Source organism: Polypterus senegalus, chromosome 1 (assembly GCF_016835505.1).
Source record: "Polypterus senegalus isolate Bchr_013 chromosome 1, ASM1683550v1, whole genome shotgun sequence".
Classification (NCBI taxonomy): domain Eukaryota; kingdom Metazoa; phylum Chordata; class Cladistia; order Polypteriformes; family Polypteridae; genus Polypterus; species Polypterus senegalus.
This window is the reverse complement of record NC_053154.1, coordinates 198940030-198954559: the sequence shown is the minus strand read 5'-3', so window position 1 is coordinate 198954559 and position 14530 is coordinate 198940030. Positions and strand designations below refer to the sequence as shown.

General features: G+C 36.8%; 1 protein-coding gene across 3 annotated transcripts in view; it reads right to left on the bottom strand.

Annotated features, from left to right (window-relative positions):
* The window catches only part of LOC120537630 (nuclear receptor ROR-alpha A-like), a 292346-nt gene that overhangs the window by 208814 nt on the left and 69002 nt on the right, over positions 1 to 14530 (bottom strand). The window contains exon 2 of one of the 3 annotated variants that reach the window (XM_039766707.1): positions 3741 to 3845. The exons of the other annotated variants lie outside the window; for them this stretch is intronic. Within the exon in view, the coding sequence (XP_039622641.1) occupies positions 3741 to 3845 (105 nt within the window). The remainder of the gene's footprint in view (positions 1 to 3740; positions 3846 to 14530) is intronic. 3 annotated transcript variants of the gene reach the window in all.

The following is a 14530-nucleotide window of genomic DNA, read 5'->3' as shown; positions in this document are numbered from 1 at the left end:
GGGCCACTGATTTGCCACAGCTGCCATGCCCTCTTGATAAATAGAAGCGCGAGTCGGTTAGAGGAGGAGAAAGAATGAACGGATGGGAGGTTGCAGAAGGAAAGCCGGAAGCAGTGGATAGAGAGAGAGAAAGTCGGTGCAGGAGAGCGAGCGAGCGAGTGTAGGCTTGCGTTGCAGCTGAACAGTAAGCCTGGGTGTTGGGCCGAAACCCAGGGAATAGTAGTAGTGGTCACTCCTGCTGAGTTATCATGGAGCGAGATTGACCGGAAGGCAATGACTCTCCGCGTAAGGCCGTGGAAAGCAGCAGGAGTCGGGACTTGGGGAATGTATTCCCCAGCGTGGGCGCCCTGGTTGCTGTGGGCCTACCGGAGCCAGGGATCGGAGAGGTGACCTGAACAGCTAAAGGAGGCAGACTGAAGGTCAGCTGCAAGTAGGGCGACTCCCCTGTTGAGAAGCCCAGACGGGGAAAGCAGAGGAGCTACCAGGTAAAAAGTCACCGGGCTTGTTTTTAAAAGACTGTTTCCTGCATTGTATTTTAACCTCATTTTTAAAGGATTGTTTTTCTATTTATTGATTTTAACCTCCATGTTTCACTACAGTTTTTATGGATTATTTATTGGAACTTTGGACACTGCACTTTATTTAATTTGAACATCTTGTTTTGTTGTTTGTTTTAATAAAAGCACTTTGCACTTTTTCACCAACCCTTTCTATGTTGTTGCCTCACTGCTAAGCTCATCGGTAACATTACCGACGGTGACGGGTTCAAGGGCTCCCAGACAGAAGATGGGAGCATGCAACAAACCCGCATCGTCACAGGAGCATCTAGAGTGCATGACCACATACAACGCAACTTCAACAGCTGGATGAGATTACAATGTTACGGACATTATCTCCATGGTCATTTCTAAGTCTGAAGGAAGGCAATGACATTAAAAGAAGTGTTGCACAATCGATTTTACATCAAAATTGACATTTCACTTGAAAATTTTCAAAATGCAGGAGCTGCAATTTCATTTAGCCTACATATTGTAGTTTTCTTTTTTGTCAACAATCTGGCTTTCAAAGAGCAAATTGCTTTGTATGGGGAAAGCAATAAAATATTTTCCCAAAATTTAGCAGCCTTAAAACAACTACTTTGCCCTGCCCTTCTACATAATATTTTAATTTTTATGTGTGAATGGCTTATCAAAGACATGTTTAACAACAGCAGATTATTAACAGAAGACAGTATTATGCTTCTCTTGTGATATTCACATTAACTACAAATACTGTTTATACTGGAAACAGCTATGAGAAAATGGTTTTCTTTTGTGAGTGTGAGAATGTGTGAATGAGAAAAAAAAATGTATGGTAAATATTCACTGGGCTTAAATTAAGTAATGCAGTGCTGATTAAGAAGACAAAGTGCAAAGACATTTGTTTAATTCAAGATATTAAACTTAAAATAATGCAATATTTGCGGAGTAGGACACTTGCATTGAATGGGCAGTAGGTGTTATAAGTACTTAAGTTATAAGTACTTTCTCATTCCAAAAATAAGAAAAGGAAATGGCAGGTGTACAAGCTGAACATAACTTGCCAAGTCATTAGTTAGTTACAGTAACATCTACTAGATGGTGTTCTCACCAAAAAATGATTATTGCTTGAGCAAGAGAAACACAAAATTCAGGTCCTAGCAGCTAATAAGAAAACAATACCTTTGGTTCTACCTGGAATCACACCCTTGCCCTAGAGGCAGTAAAAAAAGGTCTTGGCACCACTTCAGGAATTTATAGATGCACTGTCCAAAGGGAAATGCATTAGCATCTCTTATCTAAACTCTTCAATAACAGTACAGTAAGTTGAATACAGAAGGTAATGCAGGCCTCACTACAAGAATTAAAACAATTATATTGATATGGTATGATAATGATATTGAGAGACAAGTATTTTAGATCCTCCTATTGAGGAAATTCTAGATATGGTATTGTTTTGCAGATACCTGCTTCAAAACTACCTATATAAGTTATAAATTATGATAAGGTAGAGTTCATTAACAACAACACAAGAGATGAGTTTATAAGAATCCTTCTACAGCATACATCCTCTATAGTGAACCAATCACTCCTGAAGGACAGTTTGCTCAAGGAACAGAAGATATTCCTGCTGAGGCTTTTGAACCAAAAGGGATAAGACCATGGGAAGCTTTAAGAAACACAGCACAACGTCACAGTGATGACTTGAGATAAACTGTCTGTAACCTTATTCTTGCTCCCTAGTATATACCCTACATGAAATTTGTATGGCTCTTAAGGCAAGTACAACCTACTAATTTGCATTTTGGAATCCCTCATATGATCTGTGGGTCTGTGATGGAATGACAGTCAGTCTTATAATGATTTGGGGCGCCAATTATATATTCTGTTTAGACAAAAAACAAGAAAACTAAACAATGCCCGTGATGCAAGTAAACTATCCCTGGCTTTGGGGCTCTCAACAAGATAATGGAAAGTTAATCAGCATAGGTGTGCTGACTAGGGGCACCTTTGTTCAGTCAAATGATATCTCCTTCCCAGGAGTGGAAGGGGAGGAGTCAAGTGCCCTCGGGGGCAGTTTCTTGGTGCTGCAGGGAGAGAAGGAGAAGATAGTATTAGCAACAGCAGCCCCTCCTGGTCTGGTGGGTCATTACATACATTAACAGAGCCTATGAGAAGATCTACAGATGCACAAGTGTGACAGGGACAACCAATGTAAAACTCCATAGTCAATCTCTATGACAAAGAGATGCCTCAACAGGTAATACTTTAAGGAGTTTATAGCCCATTTTATTGCTGAAGCTTCTTTATCTAAGGTGGCATATCTTTCCTTAGGGAACAGTGTTTGGCTAATACAGGCAATACAGTGTCTATTCTCACCCTCACCCTGCGACAAAACGGTGCCCAGTCCTTCACCTGACACTTCAGTTTATAAACAGAAGGGTAAATTAAAATCAGGACATCTAAAAACAAAGTAATTACAAATTACATGTTACAATTTAACAAAGGCTTGTTCACATTTCTCTGTTCATTGTATTTTGTTCAGTGCCTTCTTGTACAGGACATTTGTGAGCAGGATGGTATATCTGAAAACAGGGGAATAAACCAGCTTTACCATCCTACAAGCACGTGGAAAGAGCAGACCTGCCTCTTTGTGGTTTGGCCACTAATATGCCTGAAAAGCGGCAACTTGTCTACCTGGGGCTTGATGATTTCTCCTCCAATGGTATACCCAAGTATTAGACTTCTGTTCTCACTAATAGACATCTTTTGGTTTATTACCAGTTCATCTAGCTGTAGCCTGTCTAAAACATCTGATAGTTGAGACAAATGGTCAGACCAAGATTCACTATATATCACTATATCATCACTATAGGCGCAAGCATATCCCCCTGTCTGTCTTAGCTCAATGTCCATTAACCTCTGAAACTGGCGGCTGCACCATGTAGTTCAAAGGGCATCACATTAAAATGAAATTATCTATCAGTGGCTTTAAATGTCATGAGTGGCCTTGAGGAAGATAACAATGGCACTTGCCAATATCCTTTACTGAGTTCCAAAGTAGTTACAAATAGGCTTGTCCATGATGTTCAATGATTTCACCAACCCTGGGGTATAGGGTTGGGGCAAATGATGATATTGTGTTCAGTTTAAAATAATGTAGGTAGAAACAAATTTGTCCATTCTTTTTTGGTATCAGAACTACAGGGCAACACCACTCACTTGAGGATGGCTCTACAATTCCCAGTCGGAGAATGGACTGCAACTCCTCCTTTAACGTATCCTGTAGACGTGCTGGCACTCTACTGCATGTCTGATGAAAGGGACCTGGAGAGGTAAGACAGACATTGTATTCAATTAAGTTAGTCCTACCAGGTTTTTCACTGAACAGTTGCTCCGGTATGATGTGTTTTAATTGTTCATGTTTTTCTGCAGGGAGATGATCCAGCACTAGTATGGCAATTTTAGTTTCAGTCAATGTCAAAACTGCTTGACAATTCCTCTTCATCTTCAATCCAATGGCTGAAACCCAGTATTTGCTTGTTCATTCCATTCCTTCAGCAGGTAGACATTGAAAATCTATCTCTTATGATAAGGTATATCTGGCATATAAATCTCATAATTTATAGATCCTTTCTGTAGCACAATCTCATTTGGGCCTTGTCACATTGTCAAAAAACTATTACTGGAGGTAGGGAAAAGGTGATAAAATTTTCTGTCTGGGTTGGTATGATCGGTCATATCACTGCTTTTGTTTTTGATGTGCTTGGGCCATGTTGTCTTTAATGAAAAAGACATTGAGGTACTGTAAGTTTGTCTCTAATCTTCAAAACATAGTTGAAAATGTACATTTGTTCATTAGAACTCATTCTCTAATGCCTATTTTATTACAGCCAGGGAGACCTTGTATATTGATTCTGTATACCAATTAAATAGGTAAGGATCCTGTACAAGTCTGTGGAACTTCTCTATGCAAACAGAAGGTAAGGCAGACACTGGTCCTAATTAGCCCCAGTGTCTGACCTGAACTTTTTAACCATTTGCTTCAGCATCGCATTGAAGCGTTCTTATAGGCAATCAATCTGTGGGTGATAAGAGGTGGTTCTCAAAACCTCTATATGTATGTACAGTACCTATAGACCCATTTAATAATAATAATAATAATTCATTTTATTTATATAGTATCCTTTCCCATGCTCAAGACGCTTCACAGAATCTCAGAGAGAACAGCAGGGTAAATGTAACATCTGTATAGAACGCTAATACAAGATATACAAAGCATTAAATAGACTAAAAGACAACAAACCAAAGTAAAATGCATAATTCAATACTGGAAGAAAAACCCGAACAAATAACATAATTTGTGATATAACACACACACAAATTCTCCTCAGCATCTGAATATAGAGGTAAACTGAAAGAAGGGTCAGAATATTTGGTTAAGTTAAAAACCTTTCAGATGAGATTTAAGTTGTTTTTTAAAAGAATGAATTGAGTCAGCTGATATAATTAATTTTGGGAGGTCATTCCAAAGTCGTGGCTATAAAGGTGAAGGCCCCATTGCCCTCAAAGTGCAGGTTAGTGTGGGAGATCAACAACATTGCCAGAATCAGAGAACCTTAGTGGACACACAGGAGCATGGTGATGAGAAGGTCACCGATGCAGTCTGGTGCAAGGCCATTTCAAGCTTTGCAGGTTAATAACTGAATTTTATATCCAAACCTGTAAGACACAGCAAGCCAGTGAAGGTGAAGCAGGATGGGTATTATGTGCTCACTGTTGCTGCTTCATGTAAGGATTCTTGCAGCAGAGTTTTGAATCAACTGGAGCTGTCATATAAGATTAGAAGAAGCACCTGCCAGTAGGGAGTTACAATAATCGATGCAGGATGTGATAAAAGTATGGACACGTTTCTCAGCATTAGAAAAGAAGAGGAATGAGCAAACACTGGATATGTTATGGAGGTGGAAGTATGATTAATATAATATAATATAATACTGTATAATATAATGTGATTTATATGGGAGGAATAAGAAATAAAGAAATCAAAAATGACACCAAGATTCCTTGCTTTAGAAGAAGACAAAACATTACATTGTCAAAAATGAATGAAAATAAGCTCATTTTCTTAAGTTGTACTTTAGTGCCAATTTGCAGCAGTCTAGTTTTGATGCCATTTAATTTTAAACAGTCATGCTCCACCCAGGTTTAATTTCATTGAGACATTGAAATGCAGTTGAGTATCATCTGCATATCAAGGATTAATACAGTGTGCCAAACACCAAAAAATAAAAATGATAACCCATTGAACTTTCCATTCTCAGCCCAGTCATGGCGGTGACGTGACCTGTGATGTAAATATTCTGGATGCCACACAATACCAGTGTCTTTTAGGACATTCCAATCTGGCTTTGGACAAACTGTTTGATATACAGGAGTTTATCTCAAGAGTATTTCACCATAGTATAAAGCCAATGCTTATCTGACACTCAAGCATTAGGCAGCAGAGGGCAATCAAAAGAAAGTTTTGTCCAGTGAACCACAAAAAGATTCACATCAGTTGTCCCTCAGGCTGCAAACTCAGTCAAGGCAAAGTCCATAAAAATAAATCCAAATTCAATACAAATCAATTGCATCCATAAACTATACATACAGTAAGAGAAAATGAAAGAACTGCAAAAAGTGCAAAGTTAATGCAAATTATAATGAATAGTGTTGTCAACAAGGAGGAGTAGCAGCAACATGCATGGGCAAGCATTCCCTCCCCATCCATTTGTTTCAGTGTTGCATTTAAGCATCCTTATAGGCGTTAATCTGTGAGCGATTATGGATGGTTCTTAACCCCTCTATTCCTATCAACCTATAGACCCCTTTGATCAACTCCACTTTAAATGGAGCCCAAAAATCTGTGATCATTTCTTACAAATGCCCACTACTGAAAACAACTGCACTAGGGCATTCACAATCTGGGTAGACTTAACCTTCTTCCAAAGGCAAGTTACTGGACATCTAGTATCATACTCACATAAAACCGGAATATACCGATGCCCACTCCTGCTGCTCGCCAGAGAATCTATAATGCCCATGGCCATTCTGTTGAAGGAGTAATCTATCATTGCCAATAGTATTAGTGGAGCCCTGTCTCAGTTTTTACTGGCCCTACCAAATGACATTCTGGATTGTTCTTACAATGATTTGCTACATCTTTGAACCAGCTTCGCCAATACAAATATTTGGCAACCTATTCACTTGTTTTAGATTGCCCTATATGACCTGCCCAGGGGTCCTCAATCACGGTCCTGGAGAGCCGCAGTGGCTGCAGGTTTTTGCTCCAACCCAGTTGCTTAATAAAAAGCAGTTATTGCTAAAGTAACACTTCTGCTTCACTTTAGTGATTTTGAGCCCTTATTGCTTAATGTTGTCTTAAACAGCTATTTTAATTGCTCCTTATTATCAATAACTTGCAAATGACAAGAGAGAGCAGCATTTCTCCATTTAGCTTATTTACATTTACACCTGTGTGTATTTATCTGCACTATTGGGTTTCATTAAATACTTGGAAGAAAAATGAAGAGAAAAAAGTGAAGGACTGAGAATTACTCGTCCATTTTACCCTTCAAATCATTTGCATGATAGAAAGGGAAAGAAAATCTAGGATATGAGAATGACCTGACATAGCAGAGTTAATTTAATTTCATAGCTTGTTAGTGCTTTATTGGCAAGAATTGCTTTCTAATTAAGCAACCAGGTCAGAACAAAAACCTGCAGCCACTGCGACTCTCCAGGACTGGGATTGAGGACCCCTGGCCCTGCCCATAGTATATTTCATCCAATCAGCAAAACATTGTTCAAAAATCCAGGTCTTCATTTTGGGCTCCAGCACCTGTATAATTGTTCAATGACAATAAGATCAATTATTTCCTCTGTGTTTTTCTTTTTGTGGGTTAAGCCACAGATCACACTAATATTTTAGGCATGCTTGTAGCTCCAGTGAGGTTTCGCCACCATTCCACTGAGCCGCTCATTATAAGAGTGTATAACTCTCTGGGCTAATCCAAATTTGCTCAGTATGACTTACTTGAGCAAGTCATAGTTCAACAACTCATTCTGATTTGGGCCAGAAGAAATTTGCTCAAATGTGGCAAATGTGTTATACACTTCTATATCCTCCTCTTCATCGAATTAGGACGCTCTCGATTGTCCACTTGCCTTGGTACGCGTGCCGATGGACTGTGGTCCACCATCCCTATAACAGTCAAACTTTTACTCCAAGACAAGAAACTCCTCTCACCTTATAATGCTCTATGCACTTCTTCTTATCCAAATAAATAGTATTTGAGATGGCAGTCATTATATAAAGGTAGATGATATTTCTACAACAATTTTTTAAAAGCAGTTCTGATGTTGACATTTTCAACAGAAGAGTTTGAATAAAAATATAAAGAAGCAATAGTTCTACGAGAACGATTTACAAAAATCAACATTGAAAAAAAAAAATCCCATACAAAAATAATAGGGCTCAGTACCAAAGGAGACCAGTCTTTGTCTCAGGTCATTGGATAGCATCCATGTCTAGCAACCATACAGCAGATCCTATTGAGGATGACACTAGCAAGGACCTTTCCCTGCACTGAAAACAGTGTTATCCCCCTGTAGGGGGAGTCGCCGCAATCCAGGTGATCACCCTTCCTTTTCCAGACAGGGACGACAAGTCCCATTTTCCAGTCAAGTGGGATGATGCCCATCTCCAAAATGGAAGCAAAGATTTCTTGCGAGCACACAGCCTTTCCACCAGCCTAGATAAGTTCACCCCGGATTCCACCGATTCCTTCCTTACCCTCAGCTGGAACACCACCTGTGCAATCTTAGTGATACTGAGTGGTTCTCAGCTAATTGGAGGATCAGCCTCAAGAATTGTGGACCCAGAGATGTCCAATATCCTAGCCGTATGATCAGCTTTAAACAGCTGCTCAAAGTAGCCAGCCCAGCGCATGACAATTGCAGCATTATCCGTAAGGACCTTTCCCTCACGTGCCCTAACTGCAACTCTCTGTGGAACAGATTTGAATATGCATAATGCTTCAATTCCTCTGTAAGCAGGACGTGGGTCACTAGACCATAGATGGTGTGTCATCCTGCTAACAGATTACTCTAACAAAAGCCCTTGCAGCCATCCTTCTCAGTTCCCAGTATAGACCGGAGTTACCATTAAGCCATGCACTGCAACTCCTCTCGATGATATCCAGCGTGCCATGCAGGATGAAATAGCTCCTTCTGGAAACACTGGCAAAAGATAGGAAAGGATAGACAGCAGCTTTAACATAACCACTAAAAGATGGCTCTGTGTCAGCCACAAACAAACACAGCTCCACAGAAGCTCTGAAAATTAAGAACTTATACCAGGTAAACAGAGGTTTAATAAACTATGAGGCCGCTGCGCACTGAGTCACCCAGCCCCTCTCCAGCTATAGTCATCACTATATAGCTGCACTCAGCTCTCACTCTTTCTCTCTCTCCTCCACTACTCTCACAAAGTCAAAACAAACAACCACTACAGGACAACTTCCCAAGCCTTATAAAGGGAGCACTATTTCCCCCAACATCAAGTGAAACTAACCATAGGGTTGCTGTAAGAGTTTCCATGTGAAACTGCAAGGGGTCGTGTAACACAAGCATAGCAAACATGTTGTTCTCAAGTCAAGCAGTGAATCAAAGACTTCATATTCTGTGTTGCTAGCATTATTTAAATTATTTAGGACTCCCTCAACCATATGTCTTCTTCTTAAAAAAAAAAGAAAACATTTCCCTAGTAAAAACTACAAATCTTATTTCATTTCAATCAAAAAATCTACATGCAGTCTCACAGAAGTCTGGGTGTATCAATGTTTAAAAATGCATAAAGATGGGCCGAGACTTAAGCAGTATATTTCTTAACTTTTATGTATGGCTGTTACATGTTGTACAATTGACCAATCATCGACAACATCATTGAAAAGGTCTGAAACTCAGTTATCCAATGGTAATGGATAAACGTTAAACATTATACAAAGTTATTGTCTGTTATACCTGCATTTTTATCACTCTTTAATTTAATATTGTTTTTTATCAGTATGCTGCTGCTGGAGTATGTGAATTTCCCCTTGGGATTAATAAAATATCTATCTATCTAATGACACTTTCACTGTATATGGCGTGAAATATGTGGGCTCTTTGATAGCAGCAGATTTACTTAGCTCTGATGCGCTGCTCGAATTAATAGATGCATGTGCAAATCGCATATTTTACTAATGAAGGAAAGCAGAAAGCATGAAAATGTATTTCTTGTTTATGGTATGTAAAATACCATTATTGCTTTTGATTGAGTTATTGGTTTATTGCAACATACACAAAAACTTTAAAATAAGACTGTGCAAAGGGGTGTGTACACTTATCTTTTTTACAGCATGTAACCCAAAGATTTAAAATAGCTTTATTTTGTCAATCCAAAATATCGGTAGGTATAATGACTAAATGAACAGCACAAACAGCCTGTTTTAAAAATGACTAGATAACCATACTTTCAGATTATTAAGGAGTTCATAATTAGGGATGTTCTGAGGCCAATACTGATCACCGATACTTGATTACCTGATTTTGATATCGATTCAGATTTCTTTTCTTTACCCCTTTAAAAAAATTCCTGCACAAATCTCCTGTATTACCAAACAAATAGAAGTTTTATGTCCTATATTAAAGTTTATTTTTATAATTAAAATATTGACCACAGGTGTTAACTGATCATTTTTAATTAACAAAATAAAATTCTGTAGGCTTATTGTTCAGTGACCATAAAACACTAAAATAAATAAGATTTCCTTAAAATACATACTAAAATATTTATCCATAATGCATATGGCATAACAGAAAATAAAATACTTCTTATAGTTACAAGCTGTGATATTGTTTACAGTATGTGCATATATATATATATATATACTGTATATATATATTCTCACACAATTAATTGATATTGGAAATTAAACACTGCTTAAATGTAAATATACATGCACTTATATGTTTTAGTCATCTTAAATCATTAGTTGCACTACAGCTTTTTGCTTTTAAAATATACATTTACTATGATTATGCAGATGTGTTTTTTTTCAGTGTATCATTTGGAGTTCTTGAGGTGTAATTATAAAATATGAGTTACCATTTTAATTATGTAGTATTTGTTTCTTATCAAAACTTATGCTATGTGACACACACAACAAATTATAACCACAGTACGAATCTTTAAAAAAGGCTACTATTGTTTACTAAGCAGCAATTTCATAGTCGTCTTTATTTTTTCAGTTTTCCAATTAAAAGTCTAAGCTGCTGCATTTCAAGCAAGAAATCTTTCCAAACTCAAGTGGTGTCCAGTATAATTTAAAACACAAAATAAAGGTGTGAATTTCTTAAAGTAGCTTTTCTTGCTATTTGTCTAGTTGCACAGGGCAACTCTGATAAATTAGTTTATTACTCCTCTTTCTGACAAAACAAGCTTCCACTTGCTGCTCTTTGTTTACACTGCAGGAAGTTTCATCCAAAGGCATGAGCTGGCTCAACTATCGTGATACTTTGCCTCAAAAGGAGCACTACAACTAAGTAAAGCTTAGAAAAGCAAGGGCATAAAATATTGTTTTTTGTGATCTGCCTTTTTATCAATCAAGTCTTTTTTTTTTTAGTGAAATTCGGCCAATTTTGATCGATCTTAGCATCCCTACTCAAAATTTGTTTGACTTCCCATAGGTGGTCTAATGAACCATTTGGCAGTTTCTTGACTAGGAGAATTTTTTTTTTTTTTTATGAGAAGCTTAGATGCATTTTTAGCTTGGCAAATATTTTTTTTCTTTGTAAAGTAGTATTTCACATGGTGAAATAACCAATTAAAACTTTTGTTTCTCAAAAGCACCTATTGGAAGACAAAAAAGTTAAGAAGTAAGCCACTGAACATATCTAGAGTTTAATAGCTGGCATTGGGGAATTTTTCAGTAACTGAAAAGCAGATTAACATTTTCATGTGCCTCTTAATAGTATCATAACAGAATATCATAAGAGGAACTTGGCTATAATTCATTGATATAAAAACCTCTGCAACCATACCTCTCTTTGCCTTCACATAACTAAACTAGAAAATTAGCCAGAAAATAAAAAAAATAGTTTCCATTGAATATTTCGATATTCTATACATTTTGCAATTTTTATTATTAAAGATTATCAGAATCATCAATTATGTGATGAAATGCAGGGAACACTTTGCTTTAATTATTTGCAGGGAAACACAACTGTAATTGTACTAGAACAGAAACCTGTAGCCTGTAAAGGCTCGCTTGTAGATGTTTAGTAAGAAAAATACATTTTTTCTCATATAATAAAATGTTTACAGGATAACAACACTGCAACTGTTATTTGCTTTACTCAGTTTATTATGTAATTATTTCATTTTGCAATATGAGTATGAGACAGTAAGAGATTAAAGGTTTGCTATTTATGTTCATGATGACCCTTCATCTCTGAAGCAAAAACTCTTCCCACATGATCTTAGCAACATAATCTCTGATGACGTGGCTCCCATTGTTCACATAATACACCTTCTGTCACAGATTAACTGAATCTAAATTAAGGTCAAAGTGCAAAAGTACTTGGACAGACCTTAAAATATTTTAAATAGCTGAACTGTTTTTAAATGAGAATGGCTCCATATATTAATGCATGTTTATGTTCTCCCTTCTCAAAGCACTTTCCACCAAGAAAGCACATACCTTCAATATAATCAAGGCTTCTGCTTTCTACCAGGAAGCAGTTTATTGTGCTCTGAGAAGACTTAACGAGCAGTGTGTGTTTAAACCAAAATAAAACCTAGACATGCTTATAAACAAAAAATAATAACAAAAAAAAAAACTCAAATTGATAATCCAAATCACAAAAAACTTACCAGGCAATCAATTAGAGTATATAATTTATTATGTATGTATCAAACATGTATGTATATAATATGCATGGTCCATACAAATGCGCTATGTAATACTAAAAAGAATTTACTGCTATCTACAGAGAGCTGTTTAAGGTCAGGTTCCACTGTATGTATAAAGTTTTAAATGGATCTCCAGAAGTTATGCAAAAGTTTTATGTCAAATCATTAAAATAAATGCCTAAAAAGACAGGAGATATTCGGCATCACTGCTTCCACAACACACATAAGCTCCATTATTGCCACTTTTACCCCAATATGGAATTAGTTCAGACTTGTGCATGCTCTGAGAGTGAAATAACAAAGATTAAATGAGTGTAATTGTTTAACTTGTATTGTTAACATTTGTAAGAGAAGACAAAAAGATAATGAGATAAATCACTTTCAATTGTTTCCTCGACAGTCTCAATATATGAATGGAGGCTTTGCATTCATTCTCCGATTGTAATGAGCACTATACAGATCTCCATCAGTCCAAGTATCCAATGATTTTCTAACCAGCTCACGTCACAGAGTGAGGGGGACTTCACACGTATCCAAAGCTATGCATATCGGACTGTGGGATAAGGGAGGATTGGCAATGCTAACAATAGGTGTAGCAAGAAAATATTAAGACAAGAATTGAAAGTGGCTATTTGGCTTTGTTACACCAGTGATGACACAAGTTGCTCTGTTTATTAATACCAAAATAAAATTTACTTAGTGTTTCAATCCTTCAAAGAACAAGGGACATCTTCATGTTAACAGCAATATGTAACAGCACATAATTAGGAGGACAAGGAAAACAGAATACTTCCTTGCTAAATAAGAAACTGCAAATACTGAATTTGTGTAATTCATTTGTCTTTTGGAGGTAAACTACTGTTTATGAGTATAACCCCTAAATAAATGTACACTTGATATACCTGAATGGTATATTAAAGAATGTAATGCTGTTTCACAGCTACAAATTTTTTGAATAAATTTAACAACAGCCCAAGTAATTTTCTAGTTTCAGATTTGTACACAAACATAAACAATAACAAAGTCTGATCATTCATGTAAGAAACTATGAAACAGCAAAATAAAAGCGTTTAACATGAGTTCTAAAATAAAGGATTAATGTAAAACTGTCACAGTAAGCTTTAAAGATGGGACAAATGTATGAAAAGGTGGGACAGATTTAGAAAATTAAAACACCACAAATTTCTGACATTTGAAATTTGAAATAATTTGACTTATTTATTAAATATTATTCTTTAGTGATATTTTTTTAACCAGCCATTGACGGAAATATAAAATGTTACAATAACACATTTTACAGACTTAACGATTGGTTCACCAACAAAACAGACATCAAAAGTATGTTGTTACAAAAACAACTTTAACCTCCTTAGCATTATGTTTACCCCAGGATAAACAAGTCAAAAACACTGCATTTTTTTTCAACAAGAAAACATGTTATTATGTGTAACAGAAAAATGTAAATACCAAAATGTTAGCATATATTTGTTAGAAAAGGTATGTCTAGTGTCCACTGTTATATTGATGCAGATTTAGTACAATTGGCAGGTAAAAGCTTTTTTTTACACACTTTTCTAAAATTTTTTTCTGATACTTGCATAAGAGAGAATTATGTCAATGCCTGCACTGCATGATCAACGCATCCGTTACTACATCGTAAGGCTGAATTCCACATTTCCCTTGACATGAACATTAATGGTTACCACATTGTGAACAGTTCTTAGGTGGCTAACGATGTGCTTGTCCTTGAATTTAATCACAATTATTTTGCTTTTTGTCAAGCATCTATTGTCGCACCACACTGATGCTTTTGCAACCAAAATCACCATGCATATCACGGCGGTTTGGTCATGCTGTGCGGTATCATTCATCATGCACTCTCTATAAACTTCTGATTACCAATTCACATCATCGTTACTATTGATGGTGATTCAGTTTCAGCTCATTCTAAAATGGCCTTTACAGCTTTTCATTTGTTATTGATTTTTTTTTTCCGTTTGGAAGCTCTGCCTCA